Source organism: Myiozetetes cayanensis, unplaced genomic scaffold, assembly GCF_022539395.1.
Source record: "Myiozetetes cayanensis isolate MyiCay16 unplaced genomic scaffold, myiCay2020 scf6-25, whole genome shotgun sequence".
Lineage (NCBI taxonomy): Eukaryota > Metazoa > Chordata > Aves > Passeriformes > Tyrannidae > Myiozetetes > Myiozetetes cayanensis.
In genome coordinates this window covers 22,945,247-22,972,887 of record NW_026087853.1, presented here as the reverse complement: position 1 = coordinate 22,972,887, position 27,641 = coordinate 22,945,247, and the positions used below count along the sequence as shown (strand labels likewise).

Sequence of the window (27,641 nt, the reverse complement as noted above, 5' to 3'; positions counted from 1 at the left end):
GGTTGCTCACTGCTCCCCCAGCAGGCAGGACAGTGTAAGAAAACGCATGGTCTCAGACAAAGCCAGTTTAATAAGAAAAGGAAAAATAAGGAAGAACAAACCAACCAAACAAACCAAAAACAACAACCAAAAAAACAATGCAAACAGTCATGCGCCACCTCCCACCCTCAGCATACCAATGTCCAGCCAGTCTCTGAGCAACAGCTACTTTGGAAATCAAACCACATGCTTTACCCCAGTTTCTATTGCTAAACTTGACATTATATGGTACGGAATATCCTGTTGGCCAGTTTAAGTCAGCTGTCCCCTCACAGCTTCTTGCCCAGCCCCTGTCTACTCTTTGGAGTGACAGAGTTGGTGGGAGGTGAAAGCCTTGGTGCTGTGGTAGCAGTGTAAGTCAGAACACTGGTATATTATCAGCACTGGTTTAGCTATAACCCCAAAACACAGTACCAGGTGGGCAGTTACAAAGGAAGTTAACTCCATTCAAACCGAAGTAAGTATAAGTAGTAACATAACTATTCAAGAGTAAAAATACTCTATTCTAGAATGTGTTATGAAAAGTATTTTGTAAATTTATAGTAGCATTCATGATAGATACTTACATAGATATACAATCTAATTTTCTGAGGGAGAAATTTGTAAATTTATATAAATATAATCTACTTCAGTAAGTATAACATTTTAAACCTTTTTAATAATAATTAGGAAGAAATTTTACTTCCATGCAAGAATTGGTTATTACAGTAACTTCTTACATATGAATGAAGTTGCAACGTGTAAAGTTGGCATTAACAATGTATCTTAAGCCATCATTGGTTTGTTTGAGAATGATCATGCCCTTTTGTTTTGAGCCATTGTTAGAGTGGTCATGTTTTGTGTTCATTGAATTTTGATTTAGCTACTAACAGAGGCAGTGATATTGGTAACAAAAAGGAAGCTGTAGAAGAGTATAAATATTTACTTGAGCATTTATGAAACATCCCCCCCCTCCCCAAAGGGCATGGTTACAAAGTTTTAACTCATGTTCTTGTTAAAAGGATGTTTTCTTTGGAAAGAAGGGGGCTTTTTCAGAAGAAGTTTGACAGTAAAGCTTGCAGTGAAATACAGGGTTAAGGTGAAAAGATAACATGTTCAGAAAAAGACATTCCAATGGATGTTTACCCTTAGAAGCAAAAGAGGAGCTTAATAATCTTGTATAAAACATGAAATGAGTGGTAAAATCAACAGGGTGGATATACTGGTCATTGGAAGTTGAAGGAAATAAGCCTTCATTAAACTTGGCCTTTAAATGTTTTTTAAAAAAAAAAAAACAAAACACAGAAACACCAAGCCTTGCACCTGCTAGTGCATGGAGAACATTATGAAAAGATGACTGATAACCAATGTTTTTCTGTGCTTGATACATCAGTTGAATTTGGCAGTTGCTCTGAAGAAAGTGGAGACCACCTCTGTGTGTTCAGCATTCCTTATGTATCAGCACCTGAGTCCTTTGAGAGATTTTATGTAGTGCCTGAAGCATTTAGCAGGGAAGTGCAGCACATGTTGAATAGCAGAGGTTGTAGTGAGGACTAATGATTTGACCCAGGGAAGATGATAGAAATGTAGAGCTAGCAGTTGTGAAAAGCTTTGGGAGGTATCAGAGTTTCAAGGCTCTGGTTCTTTCTTGATCCAAAAGATCACAGGTGGTAACTGAAACAGATTAATTTGTAATTCTGATATAAGCATAAGTAATACACTTCTCTCCTGACAGTATAGAGTACCTCAAAGACCTATTGATAGTTTCCTCTAGCATGAGATTTTATCCCTGGCACAGTGATTTTTATTGACAGGTTACATTTTGTGGGGAAGAAGATTATGGTAACCAAGCCATATGAAGAACTCCTGCAAAACACAGAAAACAGCAGAGGTTGTACAGAGGCTTGTGATATTCTGTATTGATCAACTATAAAACAACAACTGGTTGAAAAAAGTGTGTCGGTCTTCTGAGGTCTGAATGGTTTCTGAGTGCAAATGTGGGGAGAAGGGACACATAGTTTCAGTCTTACAAGCAAAACTATTTTGACTGAGGTCCTTGAACTTTTTTTATGGCTTAAATTTGCATCTTAGCAGCAGGATTTGGCAAAGCTTTAATACTCTGAGTTTAACTTTTATTTGGAAACGTAAGCTCACTAGCTATAATGCAAAGCATTTTCCAAAATGCGAACTCTATTCTGTCAGTAAAATACATGTGGTATATACTTGCAATCTGGCCCATGCCTAGAAACAGTTTTTCTGCTGGGCTACCTACCAGTAGCTGTGGTACCCTTGTACAGCAGTGAAGAAAACTAGCAACATAAATTAGTCTAATACTGACACTTATGAGCTAAACAATATGAACTGTTCTGTTCTTAGAAATGTGTGGTATGAAATTATCATCATCATGGCTAGATTTCATGAATGAAGATTTGAGAAGGGCTCTACCCACACTTACTACAAGCGCGCTGATGGCTGAAAAGGCCAATGCGAGATAGACAAGTCCGGTTGCAGAAGGCACAGCAGAAAGACTCCCCAGGGGATATCGACGAGACGCGATTCTTTCTGCACTGTCTTTTCTCCTCAAGAGTGATCCTGTGTGTGTTCTCAAAAGCAGCAGCAGCGTTATAGATGGTGTGTCTCCAGGCATCCTGATTGGAGGCCAGGGTAGACCAATGGTGGTGATCAATATGGCCAAGGCTGAGGGATTGTTTCAGGCAGTCCTTGTACCTCCTCTTCGGGGCTCCTCTCTTGCGGTAGCCAGTGGCAAGTTCCCCATAGAGCACGATCTTAGGGAGGCGGTAGTCCTGCATCCTGGAGACGTGCCCTGCCCAGCGCAGCTGTGTTCTCAGCAGCATGGCCTCAATGCTCGTGACTGCTGCCTGTTCAAGGACAGACGTGTTGGTCACATAGTCAGTCCAGCGGATGTTTAGGATTGTACGGAGGCAGCGCTGATGGAAGCGTTCTAAGAGACGCAAGTGATGCCGGTAAATGACCCATGATTCAGACCCATATAAAAGAGTAGACAGTACAATGGCTCTGTAAATGCTGATCTTTGTACTTCTCTTCAGGTGTTTGTTTTGCCAAGCTCTTTTATGGAGTTTACCAAAGCTCTGTACGCCTTTGCTAACCTGTTGTCTATTTCTGCATCAATCTTACCGTCCGAGGAGATGATGCTTCCCAGGTAATTAAATTGCTGGACTGATTTAAGCTCTGTTTCACCAATGGTGATATGGGGATGGTGGAACACTTCCTGAGGTGCAGGCTGATAGAAAACTTCTGTCTTCTTCAAGCTGACTTCCAGCCCAAAAAGCTCAGCAGCCTCTGCAAAGTAGGATGTTAAACACTGTAGAGTTCCTCAATCAACCAACTTTGAGGAAAATTCACGGGATAGCTAAAGTATCTTAAATGATGTACATCTGTGACACTTAGCCTTTTCTGAAAGTTGAATGACTTTGGTGGTGGTTTGATTCTTATTCCCCTTTGGAAGTGGACTGTGCAAGCTGGGGAGTTGTGCTGGCTTTCTTGTTCAGCTTTGCAAATACGGTATGGCTCAAACTGATGTTACTGTGCTTTATCTCCAATGAGCAGTTATGCCCATTCCCTACATCTAAGGTACAGATTGCAGGTGGATGTCACAAAATCCTTTTTTCCGTATTTTTTGTTTGTAGGACAGATTTGAGTCCTTATCTCTAGAATAAGGACATGCTAAAACACCTCAGTAATTCCTACAGAGACTAATTACATAGAGGAAGGATATTGCTGTTTCAGCCTAGATCTTGCCCAAGTTTTTAATGCTTTTATGGTTTTTAAAATAGCATAAATTGCCTTCCAAGAATTTTTATCTTATTTTACACTGTTTATATTTTATACATACACTGTGTCTATGCACATAATTAAAGTAATGGGTTACAATAAATTAAAACTAAAGTTTGTTTTTTGATATATCCCTAACCATGTGGTGCAGTACCATTTCACTGTAGGGTTTTTAATCCTTTTTTCTTGAGTTTAAAAAGCTATTGAAGAATGCCTGTACCTATTTTTGTATAAAATCTACTTTGGCAACAGATAAATAATTTGATATTTCTATATGTGAAAATCTGTATATGAATATAGTTTAGATAAACTGCTTTAATCACTTATTGTGCATATCTTATAAATTTATAGTTAATTTGAGAAGTTAGAGTAGTTATTTTTGTTGCATGCTTTTGTGACTGGATGTAAATTAAACACAGAAATACAGTGCCAGCATGAATTAATTATGCAAGTTAACCTGAATGGCTATTTCATTATTTTATTGAAATGGCAAGAGTTTGAGAAGATCTTTTGTCTTAATAGGTTAGTCAGAATTCATTGGGAAAAGTCTTAGTATATTAAGGTAATGGGAAAACACTGCTTTAAGTACATCCTACAGAGATCCTGTTTAAAACAGATGACAGTCTGTCACGTTCAGTAGCACATCAGTCATCAGATTTATTCTAATTCCTTAAGCTGAACATTTCATTCAAGCTTGTAGATTGTCTTGTCAAGCTACCAAAGCCTTACAGCTTTTCTGTCAAGCATAGGGTTGAACCAACAGTTCACAAATAAATGCTAAGCTGCAAAAATATTGTTTATTTTCTTTAACCTTTTATTCAGTTAACTGCACTGTTCTTTCATGTTATTTTCTCCACATGTGTTTATCACAAGGTATTCAAGGGACTACTTCCTAAACATGCCTCGTCCTGACCACAGCCACTTCAGACCAAGGGCCACTCATTCTGGGACTTGTTGTTTTCACTTGTAGCAGTCTAGACCACCGTGGTTATCACATTCCTCCTCTAATCACAAAGGCCCAGTGAGCAGCTTCATTTGCTGCAGGTGTGAAGGAATCCCAGTGCCTCTGCATGTGCAACACTGGTGAGGCCGGTCTGGCTTTGTGCAGAGCGGCTGTGGGCTACTTGCCCTGTATGGAAAGTGACAGTTTGTCTATCAGCCCATATACCTGTGCCATTCTTCATATTTATTCATCAAAATCTCTGGGACATTTTCTCATGCTTTTTTACGTATGTCTGTGTCTTTCTTTTCTTCTCCTGCTTGACCTTCTCTAATTCTGAGCCTTTTGTTTTAAATAAATTCTTCTGTGTAAACTGTAGCACTTGCATACAAAGTCTACTTAGTATGGTAGTGAGAACTTGAGACATACCTTCTTTGAAGTCAACTTATGTATGTCTGAGGTAGTAAAACATTGAAGATGGCTAGTCAAAGTTAATTAATTGCACTAAGAAAAGAAAGTAAACTATTAGATTGGTGCATTTGTATAAATTATGTTTAAGGCCAAAAAATTACTTGTTAAAGTACCGGAAGGCTCATGTCCAGATTAGATTAATCTCTATATTAAATTGCTAATGCCATGGTATTCAATATAAAGTTGTGACTGCCCTTTAATAGGAAAAGGGCTTCCTTGGTTATCTCTTTCAGCTATTAAAAAATTAAATCTAAGCTGTCTGTTAATAATTTTCCAGAACCACCAACTTCAGAACTCTGCTTCCTACTTCTAGTTCTATACTGTAACTTGCGATTTCTTCTCACATGTTTTTCTGTAATTTACATGCAGTGCTACATTTTCTCTCATAGTCTGATGTTTTTCTTTGTTAAAAAGTGCTGTTATTTCTTGATACTGTTTCTTGGCCTGTTAAATAGCCAGTATGTTCTTTTAGCAGGTTTATTCCTTGAATGGATATTCTGAAAGACACATTGTACATGTCTAAAAAGGAACTGTGGGGTAGAAACCCTAGATAAAATCAAAGCCTGAGTATATAAAAAAAAGATTGTTAAAATGTCAAGATAATGAAAAGTCAGAAAATAAATTATATCTATTATTAATTTTGAATTATATTAAAACATAGAAATATATATCATAGACAAAAGCTGGTTACAGAGAGATAAAATTCAATTTTACACTGGGATAATTGTTTTATGTATTTTACATTTATTTATAAGATCAGATAAAGGCCTGGAATTCTCAATACAAATCACAGTATAGTCCAAGGTCAGTAAAAGGAAACCCCGTTCATTTGCAGAACACATTACTACTGCAGAAAATATCAAGCGAATAAAATGAAATTTATAAGCACCATCTTTCCTACTATACATGCTTTACTTGCATTTATAATATTAAAACTTTGAGTATTTTTGGTTTTCAAAGGAGTGAATAGGTATTCACTCTCAGCATCCTCACATATATTATCTGTAGCCAAATTACCATTTCTTTGTTGTAAAGAGATTAGTGCAAAACTTGAGATCTGTGAGTGAGAATGGAACTGTTGTTGCAGTAACATTGCAAAATTAGATTGGCCCTGTTCAAACAGCCTTGCATGTGCTGGAGATGTAGTTGATGGGATCCAAGTGCTATGTAGATGGTGAAGCCCATGATTTAAGAATACATTTCTGTAATAAACTGTTTCCTGTTAGGAGCCATTTTGCTCAGGAAGGCTTATTCTATCCAGAATCAAATCTCTGGTATGTCTTCAAAAGAAGGAAATTTAAGTATATTTCAGATTTGACAGGACAATAAAATGGATTCTGGGTTCTCAGCAAGAACTGAAGGAGGTGACTCAGTCTTGGGTACCTCAGCTGAGCGTCTGTGTCAGTTTGAACTAAAGAAGAAAACAACCGCTAAGTAACCAAATTTCAAGCCAGAATTTGAAATCTGTAGTAGCGAATTGAAATGGCTGCCACTCATCTTACCACAAACATTTAATAAATAATCTGTAATGTTCAGTGACAGGTTTTTTCATAATCACAGAATCATATCACTAGTGTATTGGAGCATATGACACCTGCTTCACAAAAAATTATTACTAGACCTGACAGGTATTTCATCAAACTGGATGTTTTTCACACTTATTGCCTTCCAAAACATGTCTTGATTGATACCCTTATTTGGAAACATGGAGTTTGCATCTGTTGTTTGTTACAGAGTTCAGGTTTCTTGGACTCCTCTCAAAGTACCAGTGTCAGGAAGGTGAGGTCAGGAAAATGCCGCTGTTGCCTGAGTTCATGTCAGAGAGTTGTGGCAGTGAGTAGTGATTCAACAGCCCTGGCTTGAGGAACTGGTGTCACTAAGCAGCTCTTCCAGGTAACCACTGGGATTACAAATGGTCCTTTGTTTTCTTCAGAAGATGCAATTTATTTATAAGCTGGTAACTTGTTCTTCTTCAGCAAAGGAAGGGCCACTGCTTCAGGGTCAGAATCTGATCTTTGGTTTGTCAGGTAGGATTCAAGGTAAAGAGTTTTACAAGTATGATGGACTGCTATAGTGCTTGGTAAGCTTCTGCACAGCTACTAGCTCAGCAGCTTTCATTGCTGGATTGGTGATCAGGTCCGTGGGGTCTGCTTGTGTGATCAACCTTGCTTTCCAAATGCTGAAAATTGATTAGACTGCAGAAGTACAGATACAGAAACACAGATTCTCACAGATACCTGTGAGAATGTGAGAATACCTTCCATTTTGATACAATGGAATTTCTTCCAGGATCATAATGAGACTTTTCCTGATGCAATACAATTGTGACAGGACACTAGTGGACCCGGTCCACCTCTTTGTTCTTGGCACCCTGACATTATAAAAGAATAAAGCATCCTTGAAGGGTTCCTTTGTCATAAAGGTTATCGATTAGGGGCAACAGGTGTATCCAGAGACTGGTATTGTGGGACATATAATCAACCTGTTGAGGGTGTTTATGTTAGTTTTCTGCACTACAGCACCATAAATGTAGGGTGATACAAATATGCCTGGGAGCAAACTTCAGCATCTTGCTTTATGGACTCAAAATTTGATGGTAGAAAGAATAAACACAGTTGTGGGGTGCAATAATTTTTCACACACTGTACTGAAGGTGACTGCTGTGTAGATAGATGTACAAGGTAACTCTAATTAAAACAGTTTCCCCTTGAAATGTAATTTTGTTCCTCCTCTTCACTATCCAGTGGTAGACTAATATTTGTCTCCAGAATGTTTTTCCAGGATCTGAAGTGGAATTACAGTATCTGAAGGTTACTAAATATTAGGCAAAAATTATAATTCTCTTCATAGTTTAAAAGTATCTTTCATATTTCAAAAACCCTCCTGGATGTACAATTCTTTTGGCAAACATTCACTGTCTTGCACTTATGAGAGAAAACTTACTAAAAATAGCATATGCTCCTATCATACTGAGGTACCCCTCCAGTCGCATCTGCCCAGGAGCTTGTTTTTTGCTTGGTGTAATAATACACTTCCAAATTTACCTTAAAAGTCAACAACAACAAAAAAATCAAACCAGATACTTTATTGAGAACCCAAGTGCTATATATGACACTTTCTTTCCATTAATACAGCCATTCAGTTCATTAGAGAGGTCAGGGACATTAAGAATTATCTGTACATCTGCAGCTCTTAAAAATCCTACATGTAATAGAAACAAGTGATGGACCTGCGTTTTTTTAAACTGTAATCCTGTATAATATATATCTGTGTAAAAGTGTCACTCTTTAGTAATACTTGAGTGATACTGTAAATAAAGGAAAAATTTTGTTTCAGTTGCTATAGAAATTAATTCAGATTAATGTTAAACCCCAGTTATAAAGAAGTTCATAAAATTTATCAGATGTTATCCAAAATGTTTTGAAACAAAACCTTATCTCATCTGATTAAAGAAAAATGTGATCAGAGCATGAATTTGCTAGTTGTAGGGTCTGTGGACTTCTCAAATGTCTTGCGAAACAGGTTTTTAGGGAGGTGTCTATTAATGGATGTCTGAGAGTAGGTGTGTTTTCTCAACCCGTCCTGAAAGCACTGTGGGAAACCTTTTAAGCACTAAACTCCTTTTTCCATATGTTTAGCTTATTTACAGTGAATATCTTGGATAAAACCACCAAAAATAATCTTACACTTCAGTCAAGTTCAATGTGATGAGTAAATTAAAATCACTTTTTTCAGACAGAAACAACACCTGTATGGCAAAATCTGCAACCTTTCCTAAACCAGACTGCTCAGCAGATGCACAGTCCAGCTGAAGAACTGAGCACAATTTAATATTTCTTTTAAATAAGAAAAAATGTGCACAGAAATAATTGATTATATGGCAGGGCTTTAGAGACTTGAAGACCACTTTGGAAGCAGTGTCAAAGGGGCATAACTTTTTTTTTTTTTTTTGATAAAGTCTGAACACATGAAACTTTGCCTTTGTTAGTAAGGAGTCATGAAACAGGACAATAAAAAAAGTTGCTTTCGTTCATAGTATGTTTTAAGAAATACTTCAGAAGACTTTATCCCTTCTTTCCTCGCAGTTTGACTGTGAAATAAGAAGTTATTTAGGAGTTTTTGTAGTACTATGATTAGGCACAGAAGCTATCCTAGTGCACATACCTAACTTTGTCAGGTGCTCCTTCAACTTGAAAGGGTAGATAAAACTGTGGAGTCTGCAAGTCTTGCAACTTCACAATGTCCAAGAATGTCTTCAGAGTTATTCTGAGTGTTTGAACTGTTGGCCAGATTTCCCCTTTTTTAATCTTGTATTTTATCTGTACTTTTATAGCTGTAAAGTCTTGATTTTTTTTTTTTTTTTTTTTAGTGATGCCAGGCAGTGCAATATGTAATGACCAGAACATCTGACAAACAAGTGTCAAACTATTCAGCACAATTATGTGCAAGAGAAAGCAGTCATCAAAATAAACCTGAGTTTTAGAAGTGCCAAGGAAAGATTTTTCCTTTTTCATCTAGTAAGTGGATTTAGAACTCCTTTGCTCCATACAGGAATAACTGCTCTGGGGCCAATATTCAACTGCTGTCTCAGCTCAAGTGTTTTGGCAATGAGAATGTAAATGGATCGAGGAATAATTAATGAAAGATATTGGAATTTATGATGACGTTGCAAGAAAGAACATCCATCTGTTTCCTTTTACAAAAAAAACCCAAAGAGAATAATCTTGCTGAAATTGGCTAGATAATCCTAGGTCTTGAATTTTTCTAGGAATTTGATTTTAAGGCTCAGAACCCCTAATAAGAACTTTTTTTTCAGCTGTGTAACCCTCAACTTATATGAACCTCTTTGTAGTTTATATTCTCAGACAAATTTTTTAAGGCTTCTTCAGTGTAAATTGCTTTCATGTTTTTGGCTGAATAATGGGCTTACTCAGGGCTTAAAATGAACTTCCTTAAGAACCCAAAGAGAAATGTATTTTTTTAAATGTTTTTCCATCTCCTTTATTCCATGTGTTACATATCATTATAAATAATTACAATATTGAGAAATGAGAATGATCTATGTATTCAAATTAATGTTTAAAAAAAAAAGCGAGATTATTTAATTGGCTGAACAAGAACAGAAATGACAGAGCTTTTATAATGGGTGATCTGACATTTCTTGTGCTTAAAATTGTTCTGCATCTCGCTTTGGAAGACCTTTTGCAATTAAGTTTTCCATTGTTTATAACTTTTAACATTTAAGACCTTTTTTTTTCTTTTTTTTTTTTTTCCACAGAAGACATTTCTTCCTATTGGGAGAAGATTACTTTTATTTTATTTTTTTTTGTACTTTTGAGCTGAGAGAAGGTTTTGGATTTTTTCCAAACTAAAGTATAAATATGGTTTTCCCTAAGATGAACAAAAAAATTTGACAGGGAAAACAATCCACTGTTGGAAATGTCTGTAATGTGACTGATGAGCTAAACTTCTTAAACTTCAGCCAATGCCTTTTTTTTTTTGGTTGTGTGTGGTTTTTGTTTTTGGTTTTTTTTGGTTTGTTTGTCTGGGTTTTGGGGGGTTTTGTTTGGTTTTTGTTTGGGGTTTTTTGTGGTTTTTTTTTTCTTTTTTCTTTGTTTGTAGTTTACTTTCCTGCTGTTCCGCACTGGTTTGGAGTCTAGGTGTCTTCCCTTTGATCTTGTACCTTCCTTTGTTAGTACAAGATCAGGAAGCAGTGCAGAAAGTCTATGGTGCTGAATGTTTGCAGGTTTACACTCTTCAACTTTTAGCTTCCATTTCAATCCTGGACATTCTCAGCAGACTTAATTTCCCTGACTCATCTCTGGTTCTCATTGAGTTTTGGCCTACCTCAGAATATCTCATTCTTCTTTGGGAGTCCAAGACCACTTCTGAATGTGTAGCTTTTTATTTTGAATTGTATTGACCTTCAGGTTTCTTTGATATTGCATATACAAATTTCAGTGAAGCATCTGGATTAAGTCACTAAAAGCTTAATCATACCTAAATAAGGAACTACACATAAGACATGTTATATCTCATGTATGTTAACTGTGTTGTAAAGCACACAGTCAATGCATAGGTGCTGAAAATGCTCGGAAACGTTGTTGTTGGAGTGTAACAAACATAGAATCATAGGATCATTTCAGTTGGAAAAGATCTTCAAGATCATCAAATCCAATCATTAACTCAACACTGCCAAGTCCACCACTAAACCCTATCCCCTGGTGCCACATCTTCACATCTTTTAAATACCTCTAGGGATGACTCCATCACTTCCCTGGGCAGCCTGTTTAAGTGCTTGAAAAATCTTCCTCTGAAGAAATTTTCCCTAATATCCAACCTAACCTTCCCTGGCCATTTCCTCTTGTCCTATTTCTTGTTACTTGGAAGAAGAGATCGACTCCCACCTCTACTACCACCTTTCAAGTAGTTCTAGAGAGCAATAACGTCCCCCCTCAGTCTCTTTTTCTCCAGGCTAAACATCGCCAGCTCTCTCAGCAGTTCTTCACAGGACTTGTGCTCCTGACCCTTCACCAGCTGCATTGCCCTTTGGACACGTCCTAAAGTGTGCCATTCCTTTGTACCTTCCACGTCTCACTTATAAGGATGAAGTTACTTCTCATAGTCAATGAAGGCACTATGTACTGGATCTAGTTGCTAGATTTAGAAAAAAATAAAAGTTGGAACTTCAGGCAAGACTGTATGTTTATTGTATGTTCATACCTGAGCAATGTTGTATGTTCGCATGCTTTTACTGCTGTGCAAGCATGATTTAGGAACAATTATGTTTTTGGTTGAAGGATAGCTTTTGCTACAGATAACTGTCTATAAAAAAGATAGCTTAGGTAATTTGCTTATAAAGAACAAATATGGCTAATGTGGAGTCAGTGTTGTTTTATTTCTCTGAGCTTTTTAGCCTGTGAAATTTCAGGTGATGTGATTCCTTTCAGCAGCTGAAGCATACACTGGATATGTTGCTTTGTGACAGCAGTGGAGGCACAGTTGTGTTTTCATGCTGTTCAGAACAGCCTGACAGATCCATAACTGCTGCAGCTGTATTTCCCTGCAGGAAACTGACAGGCCCCTCTCAGTCCCCATGTACAGGACTGGTTCTTGAAAAGTTGGCACATTTCTGACAGGCCTCTGCATGTTCAGTGCTTGCGATAATTTTTGGATAGGGTCCAATATCCACACTGTTTGTAGTCTTTATGCTTTTTATTTTTACTGCATTTGCTGTCAGGGAAAATGGTGCTATTTGGAAGTACCTTGAGAAATGTGAGTTGGCTGGATAAACTGAGTTTCTCTGCTTCAGTGTGGTTTTTTGCCTCCTTTTCTTCACTGAGTCCCTGTTCGATGTTACATCTTTTTGTGAAGGCAGCCAAACAATTGGAATGTTTTTGCCAGGAGATATAATTTTTGCTTAATGCTATTACTTGTACTATTGGTTTATGAATTTGGCACTAAGTTACCACTTCACATTTTTATGGGCATATAATATTCTGTGATTTTATTTTTGCTTTTATGGTAAAATTTGGGCTAGCAACTTAGTTCAGTGATAAAAGAAATTATGGTGTGGGGATTTGGGAATTTCAATATATTGAATATACTCTACAATGAATTTTACAAACATAAGCACTGTATACTCATGTTTCATGGATCATTTCCATAGTTAGCTTTGGAGCTCTTTAGGTCCTCTAAGTTTGGGAGGAGGATGGATTTTGTGGGGCTTGAGGCAAAAGCTTTTAGAAAGATAGGTGAAATAGCTGTACCAGTGGTCCATTTTTGGTTCACTGAAGGATGGTGTACAAATCAGTATTTGACATTAGGCCTAATGCCAAATCCTCCAGTCATGTAGGAAAATGGGGTACTCAAGACTGGTAGGGCTCAAAATACTGTGCTGATGCTGTTGTACTGTTTCCTTCCTGTTGGCATTCAACCTGTCTGCCACATTTGGTTATACCTCACTACTATTTGGTTGTTCTTTGGTTTTTTTTCCGCTGCTGATCTACTGATCTACCCTGTAAAGCAGAAAGCAACCACAATTTATTGTGTTACAGGAATCCTAGTTCTATTTTATTGCAATCCTTAGAATAACAAAATGGTTAGGCAGGAAGTGACCTGTGAATATCATCCGATTCAGACTCTGCTCAGAATGGGGCCATCTCCAAAGGTCAAGTTGCTTTATACAGATGAGTTTTGCACATCCCCAGCCATGGAGATTCTGTAACCTTTCTGAGCAATGTGTTCCAGGAACCTTCCTTGCCGTGAAAAAACTCTTACCCATAACTCTGAGTTTTCTGGGTTACTACTTGTCTCCAAGAGAAGAATCTGTCTCTGTCTTCTCTATATTTGCTCCCAAGACAGCTAAAACCCAATCAAAAAATCAACCCAAAAACCCCCTTTAGCCTTCTTTTAAAACCAACTATCTCAACTTTTTCGAATTCCTCATAATTCATGTTCTGCAGACCCCTAATGATCTCGATGGCTGGACTTACTTCAGAGTATCCATGAGCAGGTCAGACCAGATGCAGCATTTCAGATGCAATCTCACAAGTGCCAAGCACAGGGGTTTAATCACTTCCCTTTTGTCTGCTGGCTATGATCCTGTCAACAGAGCATAATACTCACACAGTGCTCACCACTATATGGTGCTGATTCTACTGAAATATTTGTATTAAATATTATTTTGGCTCCAGATAAGACAACAGCTACTTTAAAATGCACATATTTATCCGTTGATTTACAACAAAACTAAAGGATGGTTACATGATTTGGCTGTAACACACCTTATCAAAGCATTCATAGTTTCATTATTAGAATGAAAATAATGTTAATTAGAGGTTTCACAGAAGGAAGCTGCTTCACAGAATGCACATCAAGATGAGAAAAGCTGTGAAAAAAGGAGAGACAGTCTTTGACAACATCCTCTACAGTTTTCTTTACATTTCAAAGAGGTGGCAGGTGGAGGGAGAAGGAAAAGGCAAAACTTCTTGTCAAAACTAAGGAAAAGGCAAAGAAATGGAGGACAAAGGACAGAAGACAACAGAGCAGCCTGAAGATTGTTTAGTAAATAAAATACTAATGAAGATTGTTAATATGGATTGTGAAGGTTGTAAACATGAAAGAATATATCAGAGGGGGGAAGAGATGTGCGGCTGTTAGTGATCTGATATACACATAAACATTTCCTGATGCACAGAGAGAAAACTGAGCCTTGAAGACACTGAGCTAATAGTGGAAGTTATGGAGAAAAAAATAAAGAGAAAAGTACATGTCCTTTATCCAATAAATTTAATTTAGGAACAAGTAAAACCTATTTTAAAGCAGTTGTTTTAGTGCATTTTTATGCCTCCTCTCTTGCCTTTGTCAAAAGCATGACAAAGAGAATGAGCACTCTTTGACTTACTGTATGCTATCATTAAAAGCACGAGATGCAAATTTTTTAATAAGAATGTGAAGAAACTGCTGCAGCAAGAGAGGAAAAATACCTGAACCCTGTTTCTTCATGTCTGTTCTGATTTATGCAGGTTAGTTGAAACCAACTGCAAATGTCTCATCTCCTTTTGGGTCAAGAATCAGCAGGGAAAAAAACCCAGGGATTGTTAAATGACTCTGGCCTCTCGGAAAATGTTTTTATCAAGGTTCCAGATAGTGAAGTTACTTCTATGAACCAAAATCATAAAGTCTTTCTAGCAGTACTAGAGTTATAAATTTCAAGTACTACTCATGCTGCATTCATCCACATATGGGGTTATTTCACTTGCCTATGTTTCATATTCTTTTTAAAAGAAACAATATTTTGCATTAACTACTTGTATTTAATGAATATAAAAAAATAATAAAATACAAGAAAATAAGTAGCTCTGTAATCAAAGTATGATTGATTTCACAGCTTTTAAGTATCTTGTGGATGGGTAGTATTGCACGTTTAACAGTTATTTGAAGTTATCCTTTGCCTAGTGTTTTTATAACTGTCCAAAGCTAATTTTAATTTACTTTGCATTGCCTTAGATTTCTTATTTACCATAAAGTTTCTTAAGATAGAGAGGAAATGTGACTCCTTTTGGAGGAGTGTATCATTGCATCAAAACCTGACATCCACCTGGGCTAAGAAAACTGTTTGTTCCCTAGGGAAATGCTTTGAGATGGTAACTGGTTTTTATGTGGCATACCCTCCTAAATTAAGACTTTTAGTTTAGCATGCCCCAAAGCAAAACGTTTCAGGATATTTCAAGAGATCCAGGTAATATAATTGATCTTATGAAAATAGTGATAAAATTTGTTTTCTGTTTCCCTATTCATAAAGTGTATAGTATTTCATCCCTCCACTGTCAGTGGCAACTGTTAACTGCCTCTTTAAGAGTGACAAAGACTGGCTCAGTGCTGTTCCAAGGGGTGGTGAGAACTGGTCTCTTGTTCCACCAGAGGCAGGGCAGGTGGGGTAACCCTCTGTTTGGAAAAACTCTTCCAAGATCCGAGGACTTTTTGTGAAGAAGTGGTGAATTCAGTCGACACTAGCAGGCGTTTGTGTCCTGTCACAGCAGCTAAGGCCACGATTCAGTGGTTGACTTCAAACCTTGTCAAGACAAGACCGAGGAATGGGGGTTTGCAGTTATTGGGTCTCCACATGGAATGGTCTCAACAGCCTTTCAGTTCCCAACGAGGGGGAGTCAGTTACTGAACTCCAGCTTAGAAGATGGACTTCTCAGTCCTACCCAGGGAGGGAAAGCATTGGTTTTAGTGTTATTGTGCTGTTATGGGGCTGGTGTTATTATTTTGGAGTGTTCCTTTGTATAGTATTTATTCTACAGACACTCCAGAGGTTGGGTTTTTTTCCTCTGAGAGCAGAAATACTGCTGCAGCTGTAATAAAAACTATTCAGAACTGCACAAGTAAAACACTGTATGCTTCCTATCATGCAGATATATGCTATTTTTATATATATATTATTTTTATTTAATTCCTATTTTTAGGAAATTTTGGTTTGTGTTGATGAATAATTAGAACCAGGACTGGAATGCTATCCTTTTGAATAAGTAATTATTTTGTTTAGGGGTTTTTTTTCCTCCTAAAATCCATTCATATTGCAAGGTACTGGAAGGCAAAGTATTTTAATGGCCATCTTTGCAGAATATATGCCTGAATGGATGAGGAAGCAGTCATTTGAGTTAGCACTGCATTAAAAAAAAAGGTGAAGGCAGTGAAATGAGCTTAGTTTTCCATTCTTGTCTGTCACAGATGTAAATAATTCGAACATATAAGCATGTAAAGAAGTTGACAGTTGAGACTACATGTCTCATAGGATAATATTAATATTTCCTATGTACTTCAATTGGATATTCTTAAGAAAAATGTTGCTTTTCCCAAAGCATAAACCATTTAAAAGTTAATGCTGTTTTTCACTGTACACCTATGGTAAACTAGAATGTTCATGTATTTCATGTGCATGCTTATGTAATTAAGCATCCATTAATTTCTTTCTCTTTGGGAAATACTTGTGCAAATCACACTCCATACAGAAGATCTAAGATTATATCATCTGTTGTTTAAGGTAAGCATTAGGACAAGGTATTATTATTTTATGATAGATTCTTAATCCTTTCTCTCTGAAGTGTTGATGTTTTCATTAGAGTTAAAATATGTTGCATGTTTACAGAAAGCCTGAAATCTCAATAGGTGGTCCTATCAATTTTAATTATTTGAATCATTAGAACATCTAATTTTTTGCTTAAGGGTACACTGGTGTACCATTGAATCTGTTTTTTAAGGTTTTTTCCAGTTTAATGTCTGAATCCAAATTCATAAAGAGTTGGAAAAATGAGATGTCTGAGCTATAGGATTCACAGGGATTTTATATGAAGCCTATTTAATCAGGATAACACTGTTATTAATATTCATAAAGTCAGCTGGAACACAAATGACAGACTATGGAGCCTAAAATTTTTTACTTGTGAATTTATTAAAAGCAGCTTAAAAAATTAATGGAATTTAAGTAAAGTTGACGAAAATGAAAATCTTATGCTAGCAGAAAAAAATCTATATTAGAACTTTGTCTAAGACCATCTTGCATTGATATCTTTGACAGATTTCATTGGTACTTAAAGAAGAAAGATGCATGAATGGTCATTTAAAAGGATTTAAACACATTGGCACATTAATTTTTACATGAATAATAAGTAGTTTCCAAAAGCAATTAACTTACAGTGTACAAGATTTGAATAGAAAAATAGGACTGTGACATCAAAGGGCAAAGCAAATGTGCTGTACATTTTAAACTTTTAATAATATGACTTCTTAAAATAATTTATTTCATTTTCACAGTAAGTAAAGTAACAGTGAAGGTTACTGTTACAGCTTGGGTCTGTTTTGAAATACACCAAGATCTGGAACAAGTAAATATTTTGATGTCAAAGTGCTATTGCTAAAGAATAATGTCAGGCTTTTACAGTGATCAGGTGCTTTTGAATCAAGCTTTCCTGAAGTTCTCAGTTAAATACTGTCCACAGTGTGTGTTTTTTCTCCCATGCTGCTATATGCAGCACTGGGAAGCATTTGTTATTTCTGTAGTGGGCAAAAGTGTTAGATCTGAGATTTCTTTCATTATTAGGAAGATACTGGATAATTTATATTCATATTTGCAGGTGGGTTTGTACTTAACTATGAATTTTCTGTGACTTCAATTTTATATTCAACAGATAAGGACAATTTATTTTTTATTTTCACTTTCATTATGTAGTTTAACACTAGCACAGGTTGAATAAATGGATAGTGAATAAAGAAATTAACTCTGGATTTAAAATTAACTCTAGCATTTGGCTTATGGTTTCATTTTTTATTTTTGGTTTTGTCTCACTCTACCAGAACACTTTATTTTAATCTCCAGCTTTAATTTCTTTTGATTATTAGATTTATTATTAAGAGATTGTCTTCAAATGAAAGTAACAATTTAGAATAATAATATTCAATTTTTCCAATTATTCCTTTGGTGAAAACCTTCATGGCCAGCTTCTGATTGTTGTTGTTGGGGTGAAGTTAAACACCGACTGAATAATGATGGTTCAATAAGTTTTGGTTCCAAAAATACCTAATGTTCAAAGTACCTATTATGAAGGTACATGTAAGTGTTTTGCACAAGTCAGTTACCTATTGCAGAGTTTGTGTTCAAAGCAACCAGTTTAAATATTTGGTATCTGGAATATTTTGTTGTTCTGTTTACTAACATTTTTACTTCTTACTGTGGGAAAATTAAGTGGCAAACCCTAGGGAGCCCCAAAAATCTTTCCGTTTGACTTTTTCCAGTAGGAGACCTTAATCTGATATCAACAATCTTTTTTTATTTCCTCTTTGTGTAAACCAGAAGATTCATATTAATTCGCAAAACCTATTTCACCTATGAAGACAGTCTCTTGACTTCGGTCACCAGTTTTTCCTTTGCCATACTCTATTATTTCCGGGAGAGGGCAGCATTTTCCTGTATCAGGTACGGGAAGGCACATGTCCTGCTTAGACTGTCAATGTTTCTTGTAATTACTCCCAGTATATTTGTTGCTTGCTTATGAATTAACTTGCATTTATGGAACTAAATCATTCCAATCATTTAATTACACCTGAGGAGCTGAACTATAATTGCTTGCTTCCAACTAGGATCTGATATGGCTTGAGCAGTATTAATTTGGTGTTTACTTTTCTGAGTGCTAAAAGCATTAAAATGATTGTGCAATGGGATTACATTTTACTAATTGCTGGCATTCATTAGCTGGGTAAATGGCGAGGAAGAATGACTGTATATTGTGGAGGGATAAAATTATGGTTTTAAATAGTATATTACTAGGCACATTAAGGCCCTAAGACATGTTTTAAAATACTCCAGAGGTTATTAAATACCATATTTTCTTCATGTCTTGCTATATGAATATCTTATTAAAATACTGCAATTATTATGAACCTTTTTGTGCAATATGTAGGGAAATGGCTTCATTGACAGAAACCTATTTCTTGATATTAATAACCTTCTATATTTTCAGCTAATCCAAAAGTAAATGAGGAACTTAGGAAAAGATTGCCAACTTCAAATCAACACAGTTACACAGAATTGAAGAAGAAGCGTACAGCTTCATTTGAGGGATTCTTGTAAGGAACTCAGTGTTCCACGATATGAGGTGAAGTTCTTATTTTTTTTAAGACCTAAGCACATCAAATTCTATGCTTTTTTTAAAATCATGCACATTTATAGTCAAAAACAAAATTGAGCTAAATATGTATTTCTTAAATGCTTAATGTAAATGTTAGTGTGGAATCTTAAGTGTTTGTACAATTAAATTTGTTTATAATCTTAAAGATGAAAATGAAAACTTCTGCCTTTTTTGGTATTGTATAGCAAAATAATTTCTTCTACTGCTTTATTAGTTAGAACGTGTCTTGGTATAATATGCTTGAATTTTGAAATATGTCCTTAAATATTTTTTGAACTCTTACATTTTTCAGCACAGTGGCAACTCTCTGGGTGTTTTCGTGATCCAACCACTGTCTCTTCAAGTCTCATGTTTTATCTTTTTAATAAATGTAAAAAAAAAAAAATAGCAGGGAAAACATACAAAATAAGCACAACTACGTAGTTAAAGATGAAAAATTGTCTGTACAGTACTTTTTAAAAAAGGTTCTTGAGTAAGTAATAAAATTTATGGTAAGCATACTGTGTTAGCAAGATTACAGATTTATTTAGATTTCCTTGAGATACGGAATAGAGTTGGATTTTTAACACATAAGGGAGCATATATTTTAATACCCAAGATGATGCCTGGCATAACATTTTACTGTAGATCTTATTTTTGAGTATTGGGGGTTATTTCTTGAAGATCTTTGATTATATGAAATACTGAAACAGTGTAATTAACTATGTTCTGAACCAATATGTATGCAAATATTAGGATGCATTATTTAACTGTTTAGAAAGACCTGCAAATTCAGAGATGAGGTGATCATGAACCACTTAAACTAGGACCACTTTTATCTAGGAAATTAAAGCAGGAGAAAGAATTCTGTAAAGTGAAACGCTACCACCATCTATAATATTTACCAAAGTGAGCAGTCTCATTGCCTCTAGTGGGACTACTTGGTGTGATTTGGACTGTGCTCAGTAACATGTACTTCCAAAACCAGACTCTAGAAGAAAAAAAAACAAACTAATAAATATTTCAACAAAGGCTTTACCTGGAACAAACAGCTGAACCAAACAATTATAAAAATTAGATGAGTGAAGAAAAATATGTTACTGAGAAATATAGTTTTTCACTGACTGTTAAAGTATGCAGACTTTATTGTCCTGGTATAAATATTTTTACATCATTTGTCTTGTAAATTTTCCGTCAAATGAAGGCAAAGTAAAGGTGTGTTCCAAGTTTATTTATCTAGAGTTTACTTTATTTTAGCTCTGAAATCTTCAAGCAAAAACTGGACTCAGTGCCAGATCAAACAAGTTCAGAAGCACAAATGGAGAACTGGTCAAAAGGTAGGGACTTTAAAGATATTAATAAGGAACCTCTGTTGTTGTACCAGTGCGAGGCAGCGACTGGAATGTATTTGTTCTTGCTGATGTATGACTGACTTTGGAAGAAAAGAAATGAAAAAAAAACAGAACCACACACTGCCCCCTAAAAGTATTCGGGGTAACAGGAGAACAGCTACACAAATGTAAAGCTTCACCTTTATTTTCTGGATTATTGAATAATGTTTTTGTGTAACTTTAAAAAGTCTTATTTAAATTCTGGGTCTGTACATTGCATTTTACTTTCCAACATTTTTTCCTTAATAGTTTACAATAAATCTGAAGCTCTGTCTTAAAGTAACTTTCTTGGCTATTCACTCCTGGCTAGGATAAGATTAAACCTACTAATATTAACTAGTTTCTCAGTAATACCTTAAGTGAATGTAGAGAGTAAGGTAAGGCTTGGAGGTAAAGGGGGCCTTGTTTAACTTGGAACTTCCTTGGTTCATGGAGTTTTCATCTCCATCAGGATGGAAAGATCTTTTTGTATTTGTATTTGGTTGACCAGACATGATTGTTCACATATACATTCTTCTATGTTTCATGGCAGAAACTTAGGGAAAAAAAAAAAACACTGAATTTGAGAGTACATTACATGACTGACTTTGCAGAAGAGAATTGTCAGAAAGTGGCTTGTGAATAGATAATAATGTGCAGAAGGAAGAAAGGGAAGGAGACCTTCAGTTAAGGGTGGAGTTTTGCCAGTAAGTGACTATATGTAGGTTAAAAAAACCCAAAATGGAATAGGTGTTTCCCCTCTATATCAAAGCCTAATAGCATCTTGTATATTTCCTTTTTTTGAATGTTATACCATGTATTCTCTCTCAGAAGATAATAAATGTCAAGTTTCTCATGAAGAATCTGTTTAGAAGAAAAAAGAAATGCTCCATCTTGGAGGTGATGCTTTTCTTTCATCTGTAAATGGATTTCTATCTGTATTATTCTGTAAAATAAACTACTTATAGACCTCTTTTAATTTATGGAATTTTGAGCTGTTACTGAGTGAAGTTAAAAAGTTTTTGAATTATGTAGTCTGTAAACAAAAGTAGTCATAGTGGAGTAACAGTGGAGAATTGTATTCTGATGATTTAAATGTGTAATGGCTTAATCAGGTTTAGTATTTTTAGACCTTTAGGGGTCAGCATACCCTAAGAATGGTTCAAAAGGTTAAGTTTTTCAAAGTAGACAAGTGAATACTATAAGCTGGTTCTCTGTGAAATATTTTCTGTCTAATTGCAAGAAATGGTGTTCTGCTGCTGCTCACAGATATTTTTTAAATTGAATACTTACTGAGGTTCATGTGTATTATTTTTTGATGCATTAAATTAATATTTTTATCTGTTTAGAAAACTATTTCTTCCAAACTAACGCTTACAGATTCATGTATCCAATAGATGTTGTTATATAGAGAAAAGTAAAATTGAAACACTTTTTTAGCGTTATCATTAATAAGTCATGTAATTCTTATGCTTTTGCTCCTAGGAAAGTTAGAAAAAGGGATTATGGGTAAATTTCATGTCATCATACTTGTTTGGATGAGGAATTTCTTTTTTTTTGCAGAATTTTATTTGCTTATTAACAGCTAAATTACATTCACTTATCATAAAGGTAATAGCTGAATTTCAGCAACATGTTTAGCAAGTGCCCTTGGTAGACATTCTGGTGCATTTTCTCATTGTATTACTAAATCACAGCAGCTTTTCATTTTCTGTCTACATTGAAGAGTGTACCATGTTGTGTTCTGCTTGCTTTGTCATCATGGTATCTTTCCTTTGTGCATCTGGTACTGTACTGTATTTAGATGTTCCTTGCTTGTAGCTTGAAAGTTTAAGAGCTGGGTTTAGAATAACCCCATAATGATTTATTCAAATTTTTAATAACATACTGAAATATTGGAGATTAAATTATTTGTCAGCAAATAAGGATGGTAAAGCAAATCTGAGATTAAATTCAGCCAACTAGGTGAAAATTTAGTCAAGCAATGAGAATTTTAAAAAGTAGGAAAAATGTTAGATACAGAGAAGTGGTAGGTTTATGGCAGTTATGTGGGATAATATGTAACCTGTTAATAGATGTTATAAAATAAAATGCTTGAAAGAAAGGTAGTGTTTAAAAGGAGTATATCTGAAGTGTTTGATAGGTGAGATTTTTCTTTTAAGTTTCTGAGTTGTTTGGAGTATACTATCCCTGTGTGGATTGAAGACTGTCTCTGTTCTAGTATATTAGGAAGAATTAAAGAACAGTTTATGTGCAAGGCTTGTTATTTTGTGTTTGCATCTAATTTAAATGTACTGTTTATTTCCACAGCACCTAGTTTTTAATAGGAGGTTAGTGCCTTTTTTCATATCTCTCTAAGCATGCTTAAGAGAAGGTACCAGGAGCACTGGCAGCAGATCGGTGAAGACTATGTCATTTCAAAATGAAAAATATTCAGGATCCAACCTAGAAAGCCCAGAATAGTATTCCATTATGAAAATAAACTCGATTGGCAAATAGGTGCATATCTTTGCATTGCAGTGATGATGGGTGTGGGGAAGCACATTGCACCTTGGTGGAATTGTTACTTGAGCAGGGTTTACATGCATGATAGAAACTACACAACCATGAATACTGCGACAGCACAAGAGGGAACCTGAAATTGGGTGGGTTTTGTACTTACATATACATTCAGGACTCAGTATGGCAGTTTTCCAAAATAGTTAGCAGGATAGGAAAGTGGTGAGTGTGCAAATACTGGAGTTAAATTTGTGTCTCATTTGATTCTTATCATGTACCACATTTGAATGGGTGCAGCTATACTCCTTCTGTATTATGTGGTCTTTCACGGTTGTAATGTTTTTGTTTATGTCATATGTCTGAGCATCCATTATTTCAGGACAGGGCAGAAAATAGGATAAGTTCTAGAATATCAAGTACTTTTTGATCTGTTTTGACAACAAAATCAGAGTTTTGCTGACTCCAGAATTAAAAGCATTGTATAATTATTATTCTTAAATTCCTAAAACAAGGTAAAAAGTTGATTAATTTTAATGGCAAAGTGGTTTGCTTTCTTAAAAGGTGGTTATTATATTTTTCAAACAAAGAAATAAATATATGTATTTCTAAGCCACTGCTTAAAGCACATATTGAAGTGTAAGTCAGTGAACCAATTTCACTTGTAGGAATTTAATGGCAACTCCTAGTCATCATCCGTATAGAAACTTTCCACGTAACTTCAAAAGAATGGTTGCACAGCTTGTAAATATACTTTAATATTGCGTGTCTGGACACTGGCTTTAAAGAGATGTGATAGTGCAGATTGAAACAGAACTGTAGAATCATCTTGTGTGAGGAAATCTGGAAAGGAAGTGTTTTATCTGGTGGGGAGCTGTTTTGGGGTTTTTTTTTACATTCATGGTAATTGAGGAAATGTACAGTCATATGCATAGGTTAAGAGAAATGAGTGATCTTTTTTTGCTAACTTTGACTGTCTTACCAGAAGTAGAAGGCTTTTCTGGTCGTGTAATGATTTTAATGTGCTTTTTTGTGGGTTTGTTTTTGTAATAGTAATTACAAGGGTTTTTTTGTCTGGAATTATTGTTGTGTGACTTTGACACACACAAAGATAAATGGGTAAAGCTTTGAGAGTAATATGGTCTTATAAAGGTTGTTCATCTCATGCTCTAGTTGGGTCAAAAAGCAGCTAATGGTAAAGGTACTGCTTTCTCTTTCTCCAGAATATACCCACTACAGCTGTAAACACTCTAAAGTAAATCTAAAGCCCTTCTTCTAAGGTTAAAGCAGAGGCAGAAGAAACCAAACTTGACATATTGAAGTCTGTTTCTTCTTTTACATGCCTCAACAGGAGATACTGTGAGCCTGTTCTCCCTCTCCTACTCTCTTTTAGCAATAAAGAGTGCTGTTTACCTGTGAAAGAAAGAAGGCCTGGATATTGCATGGGTGTGTATGCAGAAAAATCTATGTGATATGCAGAGGCAGAGTCCTCTACACCCATGTGTCTAAATTGATCAGTGTCTGCAATGTGTGTTGTGATTTCAGCATCAAGCTCGCTGTGTGCTAGCTGTCAGAGATCCCCTTGCAAAGCAACAAACATAGTTGCAGGTTTCTCTCTATGGTGTAAAAGGCAGAAAAGAGGCTGAGAAGACGAACTTTCTGAGTAAAACACAGGAAGAATGGCTACTAATTATTGAACAACACTGCATGTGGGAGATGAAGAAAATATCTTCCGTGGAGAAAGAGGGAATAGTGTGACATGACTTAGAAGATAAGAATGAGCTAATGATAACTGAAAAATCATCAAATACTGCGTGGTCTTTTTTGTAATATATAGTCACCCTTTTGTGTGTATAAATTCTCATCTCTCCCTTTTTCATCCCATTTCTTTCCTTGTACATTTTGAGAGCTTGAATGCAGTGCATTTCTGGCCAGGCTGCATGTAGAAAGGCTCCTCACCAGAAGCACAATTAGATATGCAGTATTTTCCTGACTCACTGCAGTGTTGTGAATATGATTTTGTTCAAACCTTTACAATATGCTCAAAATGCGTAGTGCCTTATCTGTACCACTAAAGATGGAGAGAATGCACACCTTAAAGTATTGCACTTTGAATCACTTAAGTAAGTAAAATATGAGTGCAGCTAACTTCAGAATGTCTTAAAATGTGCTTCAGAGAGAACAGCACTTATTACCACAGTAATTTTTAAGTAGTGCTTCAGAAGGAGCTTTGAAAGACCTAGTACAAGTGCAAGAGGAATTTGGTTATTTTCTTCTTTAGAAACCTTCATTAACTCTATTTTCATAAAGCTACAATGCTCCTTAAGAGCAAAGGCATAACAAAAATTTCATTAAATTAAAGGCCCTTCAGGGAGACTCTTATCTGTGAGTTCACCTGCATCTTTAGTAGACCATTACTTGGAATAAAAGGTGTGAGGGCAAGGTGTCTTATGACCACTTTATGTAGAGTGTTCTTTCTTTTATGTCAGACACTTTAAATTAAAATTTTCTTTTTCTCTTCTGAAGCTGTAGTTTCCTGGGATTTTGTTTAGAACTCTAATTCAGCAAAGCCTTAGTTGTTTGTTTGTGGTAGGAGAGGTTGAGTACATTTGGATAAGAGAATTTCCGCTATAATTAATGGGCATCAGGAAACATGACCCTGCCTAGATAAAAGGGAGTTCTGGATCATTAAGATTTAGATAATGAAAGGGTTATATGTGAAAAGCAATTGTCTGATATGACAATAGCAAAAGACAAATGGTGTGGGAAGGTTTACTTTGTTTTTAGCTGGTTTAGAAAACATAAACACAGCATGCTTAGTAAAACTCCAGCAAGACACTATGTTTGGAAATTATGTAATGACTCCATATAGGCTGTAATGATATCCTGAAACCCTGTATTTAAACTAACCTGAATTACAATGAGAGATAAACAGAATATTTACCCATCCCTTATGAGCTGCTGCTGATATGTAAATTTATTCTTCTACTTTGCACAAATATACTTTTGAGCTACTGCTTAAACACTTCAAGGTCCTTAGCCAAACAGTTTTAATGATGCCTCCAGTATTATGAAAGTGTGACATTTGATGAATGCCTTTGTATAGTTGTGATATCAGGGAAAGTGTAAACAAAAAACGCACATCAAGTCATCGTGCAACACCTAGATAATTTATAATTTTACTGTTTATATCCATCTTGACATTTTTTATCTGCCAAAGGCAGGTTTCATTTGGAATCTTAATCTGAGATTTATTTGGTGGATCTGGAAATCATAGCTAGAGTTCCCACAGGAAATGGTCCATCTACCAACAGATTAAATGGCAGTCCTGCAGTTGTTAAGGGAGCTCTGCATTTAACACACATGCATACTCATTCAGTCAGCACTGTGGAGAAAAATTAAAGTAGTAACCCAGGTTTAGGAACAATGTAGCTAAAAAGTCCCATATTTGCTGAATGACAAAGGGTTATATAGCAGCATTTCATTTTATTATTCGTGCTTGAATTTCTTGTTTGCTTTGTTGAGTCTGCTGACGAATACTAATAAATGCCTGCAACAATCCAGACGAGAGATGCCTGGCAACAAAGCTATGCGGTGGACCTCCCTGATCTTCTCCAGTTCACAACCTGACCTTTTGAAAAATTGGCTGGGCTAAGCTGCAGAATTTGGGTGTAATGGTTATTGTTAACTCCAGCTTTAGGATTTATTAATTTGTGTGATCAAGACTTACCTATACTTCAAAGTTTCAAAAGACCAAACACAATCATCCCTCCATTAGAACTAACATTGTGTTTCAGTGAATCCCACTTAGTATCTGCCTAGAGATTCTGCTGTTTTGATGCATTCAGAATATAAAAATGCTTTTTCAAGTGTGAGACCAATCCAATGAAAATCTGATGTCTTCTCAGAGACTAGTATTTTAAAATAACAATATGTTAATGAATTGCAAACGGAGAGTGGAATGCCAAAGGAAATGTCTGGTATTTACACATTAATAAATGCATCACGATTAACTGCAGTGAATACCAAAGTAATGATTGGACACATATTTTAAAGACCGAGAAGCATTTTTCTATTTTAAATATTCAACAGTTTCTACACAATTGCTGTTTAGATGCAAAAGAGGAGGACAAAAGACTTAGTGAGAGAGACAGGCAAGGGAAACATCATTACTAAAATAATTGGAATCCTCAGAGAATTGTAAAAAATTGCCTTTGCCAGAATAACTCAAACTGCTCTTAATCTTCTCAATTTATTTCTTTATGAAGGGTGTTGGATTCCACTCAATACAGGTGAATAAAGAAGGATTCGAAGTAACACAGATGTCCCCCACTTAAATTGCTAACAAAGAATTCACTGTTC

The 27,641-nt window shown here is 35.8% G+C and overlaps 1 protein-coding gene across 2 annotated transcripts in view; it reads left to right on the top strand.

Annotated features, from left to right (window-relative positions):
* The window catches only part of MIPOL1 (mirror-image polydactyly 1), a 186,168-nt gene that overhangs the window by 12,283 nt on the left and 146,244 nt on the right, over window positions 1-27,641 (top strand). Inside the window, exons 2-5 of one of the 2 annotated variants that reach the window (XM_050335772.1) lie at window positions 16,762-16,793; window positions 18,600-18,722; window positions 19,267-19,401; window positions 20,671-20,750. In XM_050335772.1, coding sequence (XP_050191729.1) covers window positions 19,397-19,401; window positions 20,671-20,750 — 85 coding nt within the window. In that variant the 5' untranslated portion in view covers window positions 16,762-16,793; window positions 18,600-18,722; window positions 19,267-19,396. The remainder of the gene's footprint in view (window positions 1-16,761; window positions 16,794-18,599; window positions 18,723-19,266; window positions 19,402-20,670; window positions 20,751-27,641) is intronic. The other variant, XM_050335773.1, reaches the window with a different exon arrangement.